Source organism: Salmo salar, chromosome ssa05 (genome assembly GCF_905237065.1).
Source record: "Salmo salar chromosome ssa05, Ssal_v3.1, whole genome shotgun sequence".
NCBI classification, from domain to species: domain Eukaryota; kingdom Metazoa; phylum Chordata; class Actinopteri; order Salmoniformes; family Salmonidae; genus Salmo; species Salmo salar.
In genome coordinates, this window is record NC_059446.1 from 18,390,353 (window position 1) to 18,408,030 (window position 17,678).

Here is a 17,678-nt window from a genome sequence, read left to right on the forward strand (position 1 = left end):
AACAACATCATACACTACCTACTCTAGTCTACAACTAACAACATCATACACTCTCTACTCTAGTCTACAACCAACAACATCATACACTACCTACTCTAGAACTAACAACATCATACACTCTCTACTCTAGTCTACAACTAACAACATCATACACTACCTACTCTAGTCTACAACTAACAACATCATACACTACCTACTCTAGTCTACAACTAACAACATCATACACTCTCTACTCTAGTCTACAACTAACAACATCATACACTACCTACTCTAGTCTACAACTAACAACATCATACACTACCTACTCTAGTCTACAACTAACAACATCATACACTCTCTACTCTAGTCTACAACTAACAACATCATACACTCTCTACTCTAGTCTACAACTAAAAACATCATACACTCTCTACTCTAGTCTACAACTAACAACATCATACACTTCCTACTCTAGTCTACAACTAACAACATCATACACTCACTACTCTAGTCTACAACTAACAACATCATACACTCTCTACTCTAGTCTACAACTAACAACATCATACACTACCTACTCTAGTCTACAACTAACATCATACACTCTCTACTCTAGTCTACAACTAACAACATCATACACTCTCTACTGTAGTCTACAACTAACAACATCATACACTCTCTACTCTAGTCTACAACTAACAACATCATACACTCACTACTCTAGTCTACAACCAACAACATCATACACTACCTACTCTAGTCTACAACTAACAACATCATACACTACCTACTCTAGTCTACAACTAACAACATCATACACTACCTACTCTTGTCTACAACTAACAACATCATACACTACCTACTCTAGTCTACAACTAACATCATACACTCTCTACTCTAGTCTACAACTAACATCATACACTACCTACTCTAGTCTACGACTAACAACATCATACACTCTCTACTCTAGTCTACAACTAACATCATACACTCTCCACTCTAGTCTACAACTAACAACATCATACACTCTCTACTCTAGTCTACAACCAACATCATACACTCTCTACTCTAGTCTACAACTAACAACATCATACACTACCTACTCTAGTCTACAACCAACAGCATCATACACTACCTACTCTAGAACTAACAAGATCATACACTCTCTACTCTAGTCTACAACTAACAACATTATACACTCTCTACTCTAGTCTACAACTAACAACATCATACACTCTCTACTCTAGTCTACAACTAACAACATTATACACTCTCTACTCTAGTCTACAACTAACAACATCATACACTCTCTACTGTAGTCTACAACTAACAACATCATACACTCTCTACTCTAGTCTACAACTAACAACATCATACACTACCTACTCTAGTCTACAACTAACAACATCATACACTCTCTACTCTAGTCTACAACTAACAACATCATACACTCTCTACTCTAGTCTACAACTACCAGCATCATACACTACCTACTCGAGTCTACAACCAACAACATCATACACTCTCTACTCTAGAACTAACAACATCATACACTACCTACTCTAGTCTACAACTAACAACATCATACACTCTCTACTCTAGTGTACAACTAACAACATCATACACTATCTACTCTAGTCTACAACCAACAACATCATACACTACCTACTCTAGAACTAACAACATCATACACTCTCTACTCTAGTCAACAACTAACAACATCATACACTACCTACTCTAGTCTACAACTAACAACATCATACACTCTCTACTCTAGTCTACAACTAACAACATCATACATTATCTACTCTAGTCTACAACTAACAACATCATACACTCTCTACTCTAGTCTACAACTAACAACATCATACACACTCTACTCTAGTCTACAACTAACAACATCATACACTCTCTACTCTAGTCTACAACCAACAACATCATACACTCTCTACTCTAGTCTACAACTAACAACATCATACACTACCTACTCTAGAACTAACAACATCATACACTCTCTACTCTAGTCTACAACTAACAACATCATACACTACCTACTCTAGAACTAACAACATCATACACTCTCTACTCTAGTCTACAACTAACAACATCATACACTACATACACTAGTCTACAACTAACAACATCATACACTCTCTACTCTAGAACTAACAACATCATACACTCTCTACTCTAGTCTACAACTAACAACATCATACACTCTCTACTCTAGTCTACAACTAACAACCTCCTACACTCTCTACTCTAGTCTACAACTAACAACATCATACACTCTCTACTCTACTCTACAACCAACAACATCATACACTCTCTACTCTAGAACTAACAACATCATACACTACCTACACTAGTCTACAACTAACAACATCATACACTCTCTACTCTAGTCTACAACTAACAACATCATACACTCTCTACTCTACTCTACAACCAACAACATCATACACTACCTACTCTAGAACTAACAACATCATACACTACCTACACTAGTCTACAACTAACAACATCATACACTCTCTACTCTAGTCTACAACTAACAACATCATACACTCTCTACTCTAGTCTACAACATCATACACTCTCTACTCTAGTCTACAACTAACAACATCATACACTCTCTACTCTAGTCTACAACTAACAACATCATACACTCACTACTCTAGTCTACAACTAACAACATCATACACTCTCTACTCTAGTCTACAACCAACAACATCATACACTACCTACTCTAGTCTACAACTAACAACATCATACACTACCTACTCTTGTCTACAACTAACAACATCATACACTACCTACTCTAGTCTACAACTAACATCATACACTCTCTACTCTAGTCTACAACTAACAACATCATACACTACCTACTCTAGTCTACGACTAACAACATCATACACTACCTACTCTAGTCTACAACTAACATCATACACTCTCTACTCTAGTCTACAACATCATACACTCTACTCTAGTCTACAACTAACAACATCATACACTCTCTACTCTAGTCTACAACTAACATCATACACTCTCCACTCTAGTCTACAACTAACAACATCATACACTCTGTACTCTAGTCTACAACCAACATCATACACTCTCTACTCTAGTCGACAACTAACATCATACACTACCTACTCTAGTCTACAACCAACAGCATCATACACTACCTACTCTAGAACTAACAACATCATACACTCTCTACTCTAGTCTACAACTAACATCATACACTCTCCACTCTATTCTACAACTAACAACATCATACACTCTCTACTCTAGTCTACAACTAACAACATCATACACTCTCTACTCTAGTCTACAACTAACAACATCATACACTACCTACTCTAGTCTACAACTAACAACATCATACACTACCTACTCTAGTCTACAACTAACAACATCATACACTACCTACTCTAGTCTACAACTAACAACATCATACACTACCTACTCTAGTCTACAACGAACAACATCATACACTACCTACTCTAGTCTACAACTAACAACATCATACACTCTCTACTCTAGTCTACAACCAACAACATCATACACTCTCTACTCTAGTCTACAACTAACAACATCATACACTCTCTACTCTAGTCTACAACTAACAACATCATACACTACCTACACTAGTCTACAACTAACAACATCATACACTACCTACTCTAGTCTACAACTAACAACATTATACACTACCTACTCTAGTCTACAACTAACAACATCATACACTCTCTACTCTAGTCTACAACTAACAACATCATACACTCTCTACTTTAGTCTACAAGTAACAACATCATACACTCTCTACTCTAGTCTACAACTAACAACATCATACACTCTCTACTCTAGTCTACAACTAACAACATCATACACTACCTACTCTAGTCTACAACTAACAACATCATACACTACCTACACTAGTCTACAACTAACAACATCATACACTACCTACTCTAGTCTACAACTAACAACATTATACACTACCTACTCTAGTCTACAACTAACAACATCATACACTCTCTACTCTAGTCTACAACTAACAACATCATACACTACCTACTCTAGTCTACAACTAACAACATCATACACTACCTACTCTAGTCTACAACTAACAACATCATACACTCTCTACTCTAGTCTACAACCAACAACATCATACACTACCTACTCTAGTCTACAACTAACAACATCATACACTCACTACTCTAGAACTAACAACATCATACACTCTCTACTCTAGTCTACAACTAACAACATCATACACTACCTACTCTCGTCTACAACTAACAACATCAAACACTCTCTACTCTAGTCTACAACTAACAACATCATACACTACCTACTCTAGTCTACAACTAACAACATCAAACACTCTCTACTCTAGTCTACAACTAACAACATCATACACTCTCTACGCTAGTCTACAACTAACATCATACACTCTCTACTCTAGTCTACAACTAACAACATCATACACTCTCTACTCTAGTCTACAACTAACAACATCATACACTACCTACTCTAGTCTACAACTAACAACATCATACACTACCTACTCTAGTCTACAACTAACAACATCATACACTACCTACTCTAGTCTACAACTAAGATCATACACTCTCTACTCTAGTCTACAACTAACAACATCATACACTCTCTACTCTAGTCTACAACCAACAACATCATACACTACCTACTCTAGTCTACAACTAACAACATCATACACTCACTACTCTAGAACTAAGAACATCATACACTCTCTACTCTAGTCTACAACTAACAACATCATACACTACCTACTCTCGTCTACAACTAACAACATCAAACACTCTCTACTCTAGTCTACAACTAACAACATCATACACTACCTACTCTAGTCTACAACTAACAACATCAAACACTCTCTACTCTAGTCTACAACTAACAACATCATACACTCTCTACGCTAGTCTACAACTAACATCATACACTCTCTACTCTAGTCTACAACTAACAACATCATACACTCTCTACTCTAGTCTACAACTAACAACATCATACACTACCTACTCTAGTCTACAACTAACAACATCATACACTACCTACTCTAGTCTACAACTAACAACCTCCTACACTCTCTACTCTAGTCTACAACTAACAACATCATACACTCTCTACTCTAGTCTACAACCAACAACATCATACACTACCTACACTAGTCTACAACTAACAACATCATACACTACCTACTCTAGTCTACAACTAACAACATCAAACACTCTACTCTAGTCTACAACTAACAACATCATACACTCTCTACGCTAGTCTACAACTAACAACATCATACACTCTCTACTCTAGTCTACAACTAACAACATCATACACTCTCTACTCTAATCTACAACTAACAACATCATACACTGTCTACTCTAGTCTACAACTAACAACATCATACACTACCTACTCTAGTCTACAACTAACAACATCATACACTCTCTACTCTAGTCTACAACTAACAACATCATACACTACCTACTCTAGTCTACAACAAACAACATCATACACTACCTACTCTAGTCTACAACTAACAACATCATACACTCTCTACTCTAGTCTACAACCAACAACATCATACACTACCTACTCTAGTCTACAACTAACAACATCATACACTACCTACTCTAGTCTACAACTAACAACATCATACACTACCTACACTAGTCTACAACTAACAACATCATACACTACCTACTCTAGTCTACAACTAACAACATTATACACTACCTACACTAGTCTACAACTAACAACATCATACACTCTCTACTCTAGTCTACAACTAACAACATCATACACTACCTACACTACTCTAGAACTAACAACATCATACACTCTCTACTCTAGTCTACAACTAACAACATCATACACTACCTACTCTAGTCTACAACATCATACACTCTCTACTCTAGTCTACAACTAACAACATCATACACTCTCTACTCTAGAACTAACATCATACACTCTCTACTCTAGTCTACAACTAACAACATCATACACTACCTACTCTAGTCTACAACTAACAACATCATACACTACCTACTCTAGTCTACAACTAACAACATCATACACTATCTACTCTAGTCTACAACTAACAACATCATACACTCTCTACTCTAGTCTACAACTAACAACATCATACACTACTTACTCTAGAACTAACAACATCATACACTACCTACTCTAGTCTACAACATCATACACTCTCTACTCTAGTCTACAACTAACAACATCATACACTCTCTACTCTAGAACTAACATCATACACTGTCTACTCTAGTCTACAACTAACAACATCATACACTACCTACTCTAGTCTACAACTAACAACATCATACACTCTCTACTCTAGTCTACAACTAACAACATCATACACTCTCTACTCTAGTCTACAACTAACAACATCATACACTACCTACTCTAGTCTACAACTAACAACATCATACACTCTCTACTCTAGTCTACAACCAACAACATCATACACTACCTACTCTAGTCTACAACTAACAACATCATACACTACCTACTCTAGTCTACAACTAACAACATCATACACTACCTACTCTAGTCTACAACTAACAACATCATACACTCTCTACTCTAGTCTACAACTAACAACATCATACACTACCTACACTAGTCTACAACTAACAACATCATACACTACCTACTCTACTCTACAACTAACAACATCATACACTACTCTAGAACTAACAACATCATACACTCTCTACTCTAGTCTACAACTAACAACATCATACACTACCTACACTAGTCTACAACTAACAACATCATACACTCTCTACTCTAGTCTACAACCAACAACATCATACACTCTCTACTCTAGTCTACAACTAACAACATCATACACTCTCTACTCTAGTCTACAACTAACAACATCATACACTCTCTACTCTAGTCTACAACTAACAACATCATACACTACCTACTCTAGTCTACAACCAACAACATCATACACTACCTACTCTAGTCTACAACTAACAACATCATACACTCTCTACTCTAGTCTACAACTAACAACATCATACACTACCTACTCTAGTCTACAACTAACAACATCATACACTCTCTACTCTAGAACTAACATCATACACTCTCTACTCTAGTCTACAACTAACAACATCATACACTACCTACTCTAGTCTACAACTAACAACATCATACACTACCTACTCTAGTCTACAACTAACAACATCATACACTATCTACTCTAGTCTACAACTAACAACATCATACACTCTCTACTCTAGTCTACAACTAACAACATCATACACTACTTACTCTAGAACTAACAACATCATACACTACCTACTCTAGTCTACAACTAACAACATCATACACTCTCTACTCTAGTCTACAACTAACAACATCATACACTCTCTACGCTAGTCTACAACTAACAACATCATACACTACCTACACTAGTCTACAACTAACAACATCATACACTACCTACTCTAGTCTACAACTAACAACATCATACACTACCTACTCTAGTCTACAACTAACAACATCATACACTACCTACTCTAGTCTACAACTAACAACATCATACACTACCTACACTAGTCTACAACTAACAACATCATACACTACCTACTCTAGTCTACAACTAACAACATCATACACTACCTACTCTAGTCTACAACCAACAACATCATACACTACCTACTCTAGTCTACAACTAACAACATCATACACTCTCTACTCTAGTCTACAACTAACAACATCATACACTACATACACTAGTCTACAACTAACAACATCATACACTCTCTACTCTAGTCTACAACTAACAACATCATACACTCTCTACTCTAGTCTACAACCAACAACATCATACACTACCTACTCTAGTCTACAACTAACAACATCATACACTCTCTACTCTAGTCTACAACCAACAACATCATACACTCTCTACTCTAGTCTACACCTAACAACATCATACACTACTTACTCTAGAACTAACAACATCATACACTACCTACTCTAGTCTACAACATCATACACTCTCTACTCTAGTCTACAACCAACAACATCATACACTACCTACAACAACAAGGAAGTGGAAAATATGACTCATTAGTCACAGTTGTAAAATGGACTGCTTTCTGCCATGTTTGTAGTCGCTAGTGAGTGTAGCGGCAGGGTCATGGTCACCTGGGGGCATCTCAGCAAGGGCTGGTCGTCATCCCGCTGGTAGGCTGCGGCAGCGGGCGGCAGGGCGAGGGCGTGGCCTGTGTTGGGGGATGTGATTTGGAAGGTGGGCACTTGGGGGGGCAGTGGGGGGTAGTGGAACTCAATGGGCGACAGACGGGCTGGTGTGGTCAACGCTGACACGTACCTGTGGGGAGGGGAGGGGGGAAACAGACACACACACACACACACACACACACACACACACACACACACACACACATACACACACACAAAACTGTATTAAATCTAGTTCAGAGGCCCAAAACTGAGACAGTAGACAAGTAGTCATTCTGTGGTTTTTACAACTACACATCGTGGGCGAACATTCATTCTAGTCATCCCACCTGTCACTGTGAGGTGAGTCTCTCAGAGAGTCGTAGGAGTCTCCATACTGCAGGCTGGCTCCCTCAGAACAGCCCCAGTAGGCGGCCCTCCGTGCCCGTGCCTCCATGCAGGTCGGGCTGCTGCATTTACTGGTGCCCACTGACGAGGAGAGTGCCCCCGACTGGCAGTCTGAGTTCATACTGTCTGTCCTCTCTATACTCCACGTCCGCTCCTCATGTCTACGGGGAGAGGGGAGAGAGAGAAACAGAGATGGAAGTAAGTAACGAGAGGGCTTTGTGAAATTTCTGAGCCGCAGAAATGCCCTGACATGTGTGTGTGTCTATGTGTGTGTGTCTATGTGTGTGTGTGTCTATGTGTGTGTGTGTGCTTGTGCGTGTGTCTATGTGTGTGTGTCTATGTGTGTGTGCTTGTGTGTGTGTGTCTATGTGTGTGTGTATCTATGTGTGTGTGTCTATGTGTGTGTGCTTGCGTGTGTGTGTCTATGTGTGTGTGTGCTTGTGCGTGTTTCTATGTGTGTGTGTCTATGTGTGTGTGTCTATGTATGTGTGTCTATGTGTGTGTGTGTATCTATGTGTGTGTGTGTGTCTATGTGTGTGTGTATCTATGTGCGTGTGTGTCTATGTGTGTGTGTATCTATGTGCGTGTGTGTGTGTGTGTGTGTGTGTGTGTGTGTGTGTGTGTGTGTTTCTATGTGTGTGTGTCTATGTGTGTGTCTAGTGTGTGTGTGTCTATGTGTGTGTGTGTGTGTGTGTCTATGTGTGTGTGTGTGTGTGTGTGTGTGTGTGTGTGTGTGTGTTTCTGTGTGTGTGTCTATGTGTGTGTGTATCTATGTGTGTGTGTGTGTGTGTGTGTGTGTGTGTGTGTGTGTGTGTGTGTCTATGTGTGTGTGTCTATGTGTGTGTTTCTATGTGTGTGTGTGTGTGTCTATGTGTGTGTCTATCTATGTGTGTATGTCTATGTGTGTGTGTGTGTCTATGTGTGTGTGTGTATCTATGTGTGTGTGTCTATGTGTGTGTGTGTGTCTATGTGTGTGTGTGTATCTATGTGTGTGTGTGTGTGTCTATGTGTGTGTGTCTGTGTGTGTGTCTATGTGTGTGTGTCTATGTGTGTGTGTATCTATGTGTGTGTTTCTATGTATGTGTGTTTCTATGTATGTGTGTCTAAGTGTGTGTGTCTATGTGTGTGTGTATCTATGTGTGAGTGTGTGTGTCTATGTGTGTGTGTGTGTGTGTGTGTCTATGTGTGTGTGTGTATCTATGTGTGTGTGTCTATGTGTCTATGTGTGTGTGTCTATGTGTGTCTATGTGTCTATGTGTGTCTATGTGTGTCTATGTGTGTCTATGTGTGTGTGTGTCTATGTGTGTGTGTCTATGTGTGTGTGTCTATGTGTGTGTGTATCTATGTGTGTGTGTGTCTATGTGTGTGTGCATCTATGTGTGTGTGTCAATGTGTGTGTGTCTATGTGTGTGTGTGTCAATGTGTGTGTGTCTATGTGTGTGTGTGTCTATGTGTGTGTGTCTATGTGTGTGTGTCTATGTGTGTGTGTCTGTGTGTGTGTGTCTGTGTGTGTGTCTATGTGTGTGTGTCTATGTGTGTGTGTCTATGTGTGTGTTTCTATGTGTGTGTGTGTCTATGTGTGTGTTTCTATGCGTGTGTGTCTATGCGTGTGTGTCTATGTGTGTGTCTATGTGTGTGTGTCTATGTGTGTGTTTCTATGTGTGTGTGTCTATGTGTGTGTGTCTATGTGTGTGTGTCTATGTGTGTGTGTCTATGTGTGTGTGTCTATGTGTGTGTGTCTATGTGTGTGTTTCTATGTGTGTGTTTCTATGTGTGTGTGTCTATGTGTGTGTGTCTATGTGTGTGTGTCTATGTGTGTGTGTCTATGTGTGTGTATCTATGTGTGTGTATCTATGTGTGTGTGTGTTTCTATGTGTGTGTGTTTCTATGTGTGTGTTTCTATGTGTGTGTGTCTATGTGTGTGTGTCTATGTGTGTGTGTCTATGTGTGTGTGTCTATGTGTGTGTATGCCACTACAGCACCTGGAGTTGTGGGAGGCTGTAGATGAGTGGTGGGATCTGGTGGACATTCGGCTTCCTGCGTAGTTTACAGCTTCTTCTGGTCCATGCTGTATTATACTACACTCTGTAGTAGGAGCGTTCTTTGAGATGTACTGTGAAAGGAAGAGAGAAATATGCATTGTGGGAGCTGTATAGGCATGGACGATATGGCAATCTGTCTCTCTCTCCCCCGGCTTGCAGACAGTCCTGGCTCTAGACGTATGCTGTGTCGGCAGGCTTCCCGGCCAAACTGGAATAAGGACGTGTTATAACACCCGTTACAATCAAAACAAATCTGTTTCTGAGCCTGATGTATCTTGTAGGCCCTGTACACACTCAGTTTGTACAACTGGTGTACAATGCATTTAACTAAACAATTGTGATCCAACGGAAGGTTTGTCTGTGCAAAAGTGTTTCCACAGTGGTTGTTGAGACAAACTCTCTGTAGTATAACAGAAATAACCATTGTATCACAACTGTTGTGTGAAATGTGTTGTACATCAGTTGTACAACCTGAGTGTGTACGGGGCCGTAGTGACTCACGTCCACCATGGGGATCTCCTCAGGGCCCGGCCCGGGGTGGTTGGGCCCGTTAGCTAGCATGCGGTTGGGCTGCTCCACACACTGGTTCTGGTTGACGTTCTGGTTCAGGTGGCCATGTATCTTCTTCCTCTGTTTCCTGTAGGACATACGCAAGAAAAAGTGTAATGTGTTATTGTTCTAGAAGACATTGAGAAAAATAGTAAATAACAACAGAAAAAGTTGATCAGAAAATGTATATAAATACAAACTACAGTTTGACAGGAATGCAGTCATTTTACAAATTCTGTTCTGTCTGTCATTGAAATATCTGGCTTCAAACATTAACACGTTTAAAAAATATACATAATTAGTTAGTAAAGCTCATCTAAGAAGTTTAAAAGATGAATTTCCGACTGTGACATTATAGCTGTGATCACTGGCAGTCAGTGAATGCCTCCTGGGCTCTGTGAGGAACCAGTTATGCCCGGCTGGGTGGGCTCTGTACAGTACCAGTACGTACTTGGTTTTGCAGTATGCCACCACACAGACCATGCCCACTACCAACAGTGCCACACAGATGCCTGTGATGGTCAACACCCGCCGCTGGTACAGCTCCTCTGCCTCTGTGAACAAACCACACACACACACACACACACACACACACACACACACACACACACACACACACACACACACACACACACACACACACACACACACACACACACACACACACACACACACGTGTGAGCGCTACTCTACGGGAATAATCAAACAAAAGCCAACTCAGCACCTCCTCTTTCCCTCCATACTCTGACGTCACTGAGCTCTGACCTCTAACCTCTAACCTCCCTGAAAGTAACCAATCGTCTTTCTCCTCCAGCTTAGTAGTGCTAACCTTAGACAAAACAAAAACTAACCATGATGGTACCAACCCTGAGGCTAACAGTGGCTTAGCCACAACATAGACTGTTTCAGTTAGGGGGTGCTTAAAGTTGTACTGTTTCATACATGTACAAGTGTGTAACAGTTCAACAATAGTAGACTATTTTTTTTACTGGCAATGCTTGCTTCTGTAGGCTTACTGTATGTCAAGTTCAAACAATCTCTCAGAAACTAGGCCTCATCCTACATAGACCTATATGTTGCAATGTGTGGTTGGTCTGGATTCCCCCTCTGCTTTCCCTACGTGCACAAATGTACCACAATGTCTATGGAATGTATGTCAAAGAGGTCTAAGGACACATGCCTGTATGATGGAATCAGATGATAATCATAAGAAAAAAAGCATTTTAGAGCAAAAACACCACAATGGTTTGGGGATATTCATAAAACTCACCGCCAACTAAAAAAACACCTTTAATTGACCAGAGAATGCACGAATATAAAACACAGACAACTCACAATCCCCATATGTTAACAAGGGAAATATACTGGAGCTTTTGCAGGAGAGTTATCATTATTTTGCAAGGTTAAAAATTGGTTTTCTGATCTTTTTTGTCAGTTAAAAAGTGTAGCTAGTATGAATCTCTGTTGTCATGGGGAAGCTTTATGAATACCTCCCTGTCAGGTGTTCTGATGGCATTTAAATGACCAATGAGCAGAAGGCTCGTTGTGGTGGAACATTGTCAGCAGATAAGTCACAATGACAGAGGAAAACAAACAGAACATGGGGAGAGGGGTAATGAAAGAAAGAAAGGACAAAGGAAGATGAAAGGTGGCGACAGCCAGACAGTGGAGGAAGAGGGTCTGGGAAGGTGTGTGTGTGTGGGGGGGGGGGGGGGGGCTAAAATGGGGTGGTGATGGGGGTTTTAGTGCTAAAGGTCGGGGAAGGGGTGCTGTATAGAGAGCCTTAGCCTGGCATTGTATGTGTGTCACAGAAGAGAGGACTGATAGGGGAAGGGATTGGTGCTTGGCTGCTACTGAAGGAGCTAGGTAACTATCACTTACAGGAGCCTCTGATTCAATGCCAATCAACTGGGTGATGGTAGACCTACCACAGCTGGCTGGCTTATGAGACACTGGCTATTTTCTCAGGTGTGGTGTTACTGTTAACCATCAGCAAATTTCTGTCAAGTTTGTCTCTCTGACTCAAAAGTACACATTTTAAAATAAATGTTGCCTCACTCAGGTAAATATATTGTGCCTGCATTGTAATATCTTCTACTTATATGTTCCTCTCGATCATCAACATGTCTGTGGCTTTGCTGTCTCCCTCTCTACAGTAATATATTGGAGTGTACTACAAAGCATAGTTTCTAGGTTTTCTATAACTGAGAGAGAGGGCTAGCATGCATGCAGAGGGACAAGTGTCTTTGGACCAGGTAGGTTAGCGGGTGAGTGACAGATCGACAGATCAGAGAAGAACTATTGGTTCTAGAGAGATGGTAGTAGTAATGTGTGACTGTGAGAGGATCTTGGCAACTCTTAAAATTAATAATATACAATCAAATGAATAATTGTTCCATACCCATAAATTCAATTCCAAGATGCTCTGCCAATGCAGAAAGTTGGACACAATGAAAAGGAAAGAGAACAAGTTTCAGATAGTGATAGTCTACATTGGAACATAGATATATAGATAGTAGATACTAAACCATGAGGTTAGTATGGAATCTTTCGGTGACATAATAATCGTGATTAGCAGGTGTCACGTCCAGTAACAGACAGACAACGCGGACAGCCGCGGCTCTGTGACCCAGGAAATGAAAGAAAAGGAAAGAAAGAAGCATAACTAATAAAAGAGAGAGGGAAGCAGGCAGGAGACATGCAGAGACAGAGACAGCCACTTCACTTACTGACATATTTACTAGACCTCATTTCTGGGGTAAACATATGTTTTTTGTGTGGATAAAATCAAAGAAAAAAGAAAAAAAGCAGTGTGTTACTTTCCAAAGTAAAAACACAGTATTGTTGATGTTGGTTGGCACAGAAATGGGAACAGCTTTGTAGGTCGACAGATTAATGACAAGTTGTAAGTGTGTCCTATTGTTTCTTGTGTTATATCACTTTATCGCTCTGACACCTTTCACCTGAAATTATTATGATCAAATATGACAAAGGTGTTTTCTATCTCAGCACAGCGTGAGCAATAGCACTAGAAAAATGTGTGTTTCTTAACTTGGTATGATGTGAATCGTGCCATCAATGATAGCTTAAAGGCTGTTTTTTAACCATATTTATGCATGCATATATAGATATATACAATACTGTATGTACAGGTAACTGCCAAAATAATGGAAACAGTTGAGTAAATGAGGAATACAAAGTATATTGAAAGCAGGTGCTTCCCCACAGCTGTGGTTCCTGAGTTAATAAAGCAATTAACATCCCATCATGCTTAGGGTCATGTATAAAAATGCTGGGCAGGCCATTATTTTGCCTACCATGGCTATGCTCCCATAGGATGACAATGCCCCCATCCACAGGGCACGAGTGGTCACTGAATGGGTTTATGAGCATGAAAATGATGTAAACCATACGCCATGGCTATCTCAGTCACCAGATCTCAACCCAATTGAACACTTATGGGAGATCCTGGAGCGGAGCCTGAGACAGCGTTTTTCACCACCATCAAGAAAAGACACTTGTAGAATATATATATGCCAAGGTGCATTGAAACTATTCTGGCTTGTGGTGGCCCAACGCCCTATTAAGACACTTTATGTTGGTGTTTCCTTTATTTTGGCAATTAACTGTATATTCATATTGTGCTCCAAGTCCCCATTAGCTGTTCTCTAGGCTTAAACCAACAATGACAACCCCGTTCAAAGTGCTCTACTCATCTATGTGGCCTACTAGTGGCAAAAAAACACTCACATGCAGTACCAGTCAAACGTTTGGACACACCTACTCATTCAATTGTTTTTCTTTATTTTCTACTATTTTCTACATTGTAGAATAATAGTGAAGACATCAAAACTATGAAATAACACATATGGAATAATATAGTAAACAAAAAAGTGTTAAACAAATCAAAATATATTTTATATTTTAGATTCTTCAAAGTAGCCACCCTTTGCCTTGATGACAGCTTTGTACACTCTTGGCATTCTCTCAACCAGCTTCACCTGGAATGCTTTTCCAACAGTCTGAAGGAGTTCCCACATATGCTGAGCACTTGTTGGCTGCTTTTCCTTCCCTCTGTGGTCCAACTCATCCCAAACCATCTCAATTGGGTTGAGGTCAGGTGATTGTGGAGGCCAGGTCATCTGATGCAGCACTTTCCTTCTTGGTCAAATTGCCCTTACACAGCCTGGTGGTGTGTTGAGTCATTGTCCTGTTGAAAAACAAATGATAGTCACACTAAGCGCAAACCAAATGGGATGGCGTATCGCTGCAGAATGCTGTGGTAGCCATGCTGGTTAAGTGTGCCTTGAATTCAAAATAAATCATAGACAGTGTCACCAGCAAAGCACCCCCACACCATCACACCTCCTCCTTCATGCTTCACGGTGGGAACCACACATGCGGAGATCATCCGTTCACCTACTCTGCATCTCACAAAGACACCAAAAATCTCAAATTTGGACTCATCAGTCCAAAGGACAGATTTCCACCGGTCTAATGTCCATTGCTCGTGTTTCTTGGCCCAAGCAAGTCTTTTCTTCTTAATGGTGTCCTTTAGTAGTGGTTTCTTGGCAGCAATTCGACCATGGAGGCCTGATTCACGCAGTCTCCTTTGAACAGTTGATGTTGAGATGTGTCTGTTACTTGAACTCTGTGAAGCATTTATTTGGCCTGCAGTTTTTGAGTCTGGTAACTCTAATGAACTTCTGTAGCAGAGGTAACTCTGGGTCTTCCTTTTCTGTGACAGTCCTCATGAGAGCCAGTTTCATCATAGCGCTTGATCTTTTTTGCGACTGAAATTTTCCGGATTGACTGACATTCATGTCTTAAAGTAATGATGGACTGTCGTTTCTCTTTGATTATTTGAGCTGTTCTTGCCATTATATGGACTTGGTCTTTTACCAAACAGGGCTATCTTCTGTATACCACTCTTACCTTGTCACAACACAAATGATTGGCTCAAACGCATCAAGAAGGAAAGAAATTCCACAAATTAATTTTTAACAAGGCACACCTGTTAATTGAAATTCATTCCAGGTGACTACCTGAAGCTGGTTGAGAGAATGCCAAGAGTGTGCAAATCTGTCATCAAGGCAAAGGGTGGCAACTTTAAAGAACCTGAAATATAAAATATATTTTGATTTGTTTAACACTTTTCTGGTTACTGCATGATTCCATGTGTGTTATTTAATAGTTTAATGTCTTCACTACTTTTCTCCAATGTAGAAAAATTGTAAAAACAAATAAAAACCCTTGAATGAGTAGGTGTGTCCAAACTTTTAACCGGTACTGTAGTTACCTGAACATGGTAAACAGGACATTGATGGGGTAAACAAACCAAGCATTTTAATGATTTGAATATAAGAACTGGCTTAGGATGAGCTCTCTGGATGAAACATTATGACAATGGGTTATCAGTTGCCCATTTGCAGCAAAACTACTGGCCACTTCACTAACATCTAGTCAGAACATCACAGATAACTACCGGTCTTCGTATCAAGAATTGCATCAAGCCATCCAAGCTGCATATCAGGTGAACCCTGTATATTACATTCACTGTATCATCATCCAATCTCTACTGCAGCATACTGTGTAGCATATGATCAGGAGGGAATGCATAGAGACCTATATGTTAACTCTGCTGTCTGTTTCTCTGCATGCACCTCTGTCCATTAATGAGGGGTCTACTGGTTAAGTCCCTCTGTGTAAAGGACCAGCACGATGGACAACAGAGGAAGGTGAGAGGAATGACAACAGGAAAGGGATAGACACAAAGGCATGCACATACAGTGCCTTGCAGAAGTATTCATCCCCTTGACATTTTTACTATTTTGTTGCATTTCAACCTGTAATTTAAATGGATTTTTATTTGGATTTCATGTAATGGACATACACAAAATAGTCCAAATTGGTGAAGTGAAATGAAAAAAATAGCTTGTTTCATAAAATTCTAAAAAATAAAAAAGCAAAAGACGTGCTTGCATATGTATTGCCTTTGCTATTAAACCCCTAAATAAGATCTGGTGCAACCAATTACCTTCAGAAGTCACATAATTAGTTTAATAAAGTCCACCTGTGTGCAATCTAAGTGTCACATGATCTGTCACATGATCTCAGTATACATACACCTGTTCTGAAAGGCCCCAGAGTCTGCAACACCACTAAGCAAGGGGCACCACCAAGCAAGCGGCACCATGAAGACCAAGGAGCTCTCCAAACAGGTCAGGGACAAAGAGAAGTACAGATCAGGGTTGGGTTATAAAAAAAATATCTGAAACTTTGAACATCCCACAGAGCACCATTAAATCCATTATTAAAGAAATTGAACGAATATGGCACCAGAACAAACCTGCCAAGAGAGGGCCGCTCACCAAAACTCACGGACCAGGCAAGGAGGGCATTAATCAGAGGCAACAAAGAGACCAA

General features: G+C 39.9%; 1 protein-coding gene across 1 annotated transcript in view; it reads right to left on the reverse strand.

Annotated features, from left to right (window-relative positions):
* The window catches only part of nrg2b (neuregulin 2b), a 63,849-nt gene that overhangs the window by 5,874 nt on the left and 40,297 nt on the right, over positions 1–17,678 (reverse strand). The window contains exons 6-11 of the mRNA XM_014198977.2: positions 13,654–13,677; positions 11,704–11,806; positions 11,205–11,340; positions 10,644–10,774; positions 8,604–8,822; positions 8,221–8,404 (exon numbers count right to left, since the gene is read on the reverse strand). Coding sequence (XP_014054452.1) covers positions 8,221–8,404; positions 8,604–8,822; positions 10,644–10,774; positions 11,205–11,340; positions 11,704–11,806; positions 13,654–13,677 — 797 coding nt within the window. The remainder of the gene's footprint in view (positions 1–8,220; positions 8,405–8,603; positions 8,823–10,643; positions 10,775–11,204; positions 11,341–11,703; positions 11,807–13,653; positions 13,678–17,678) is intronic.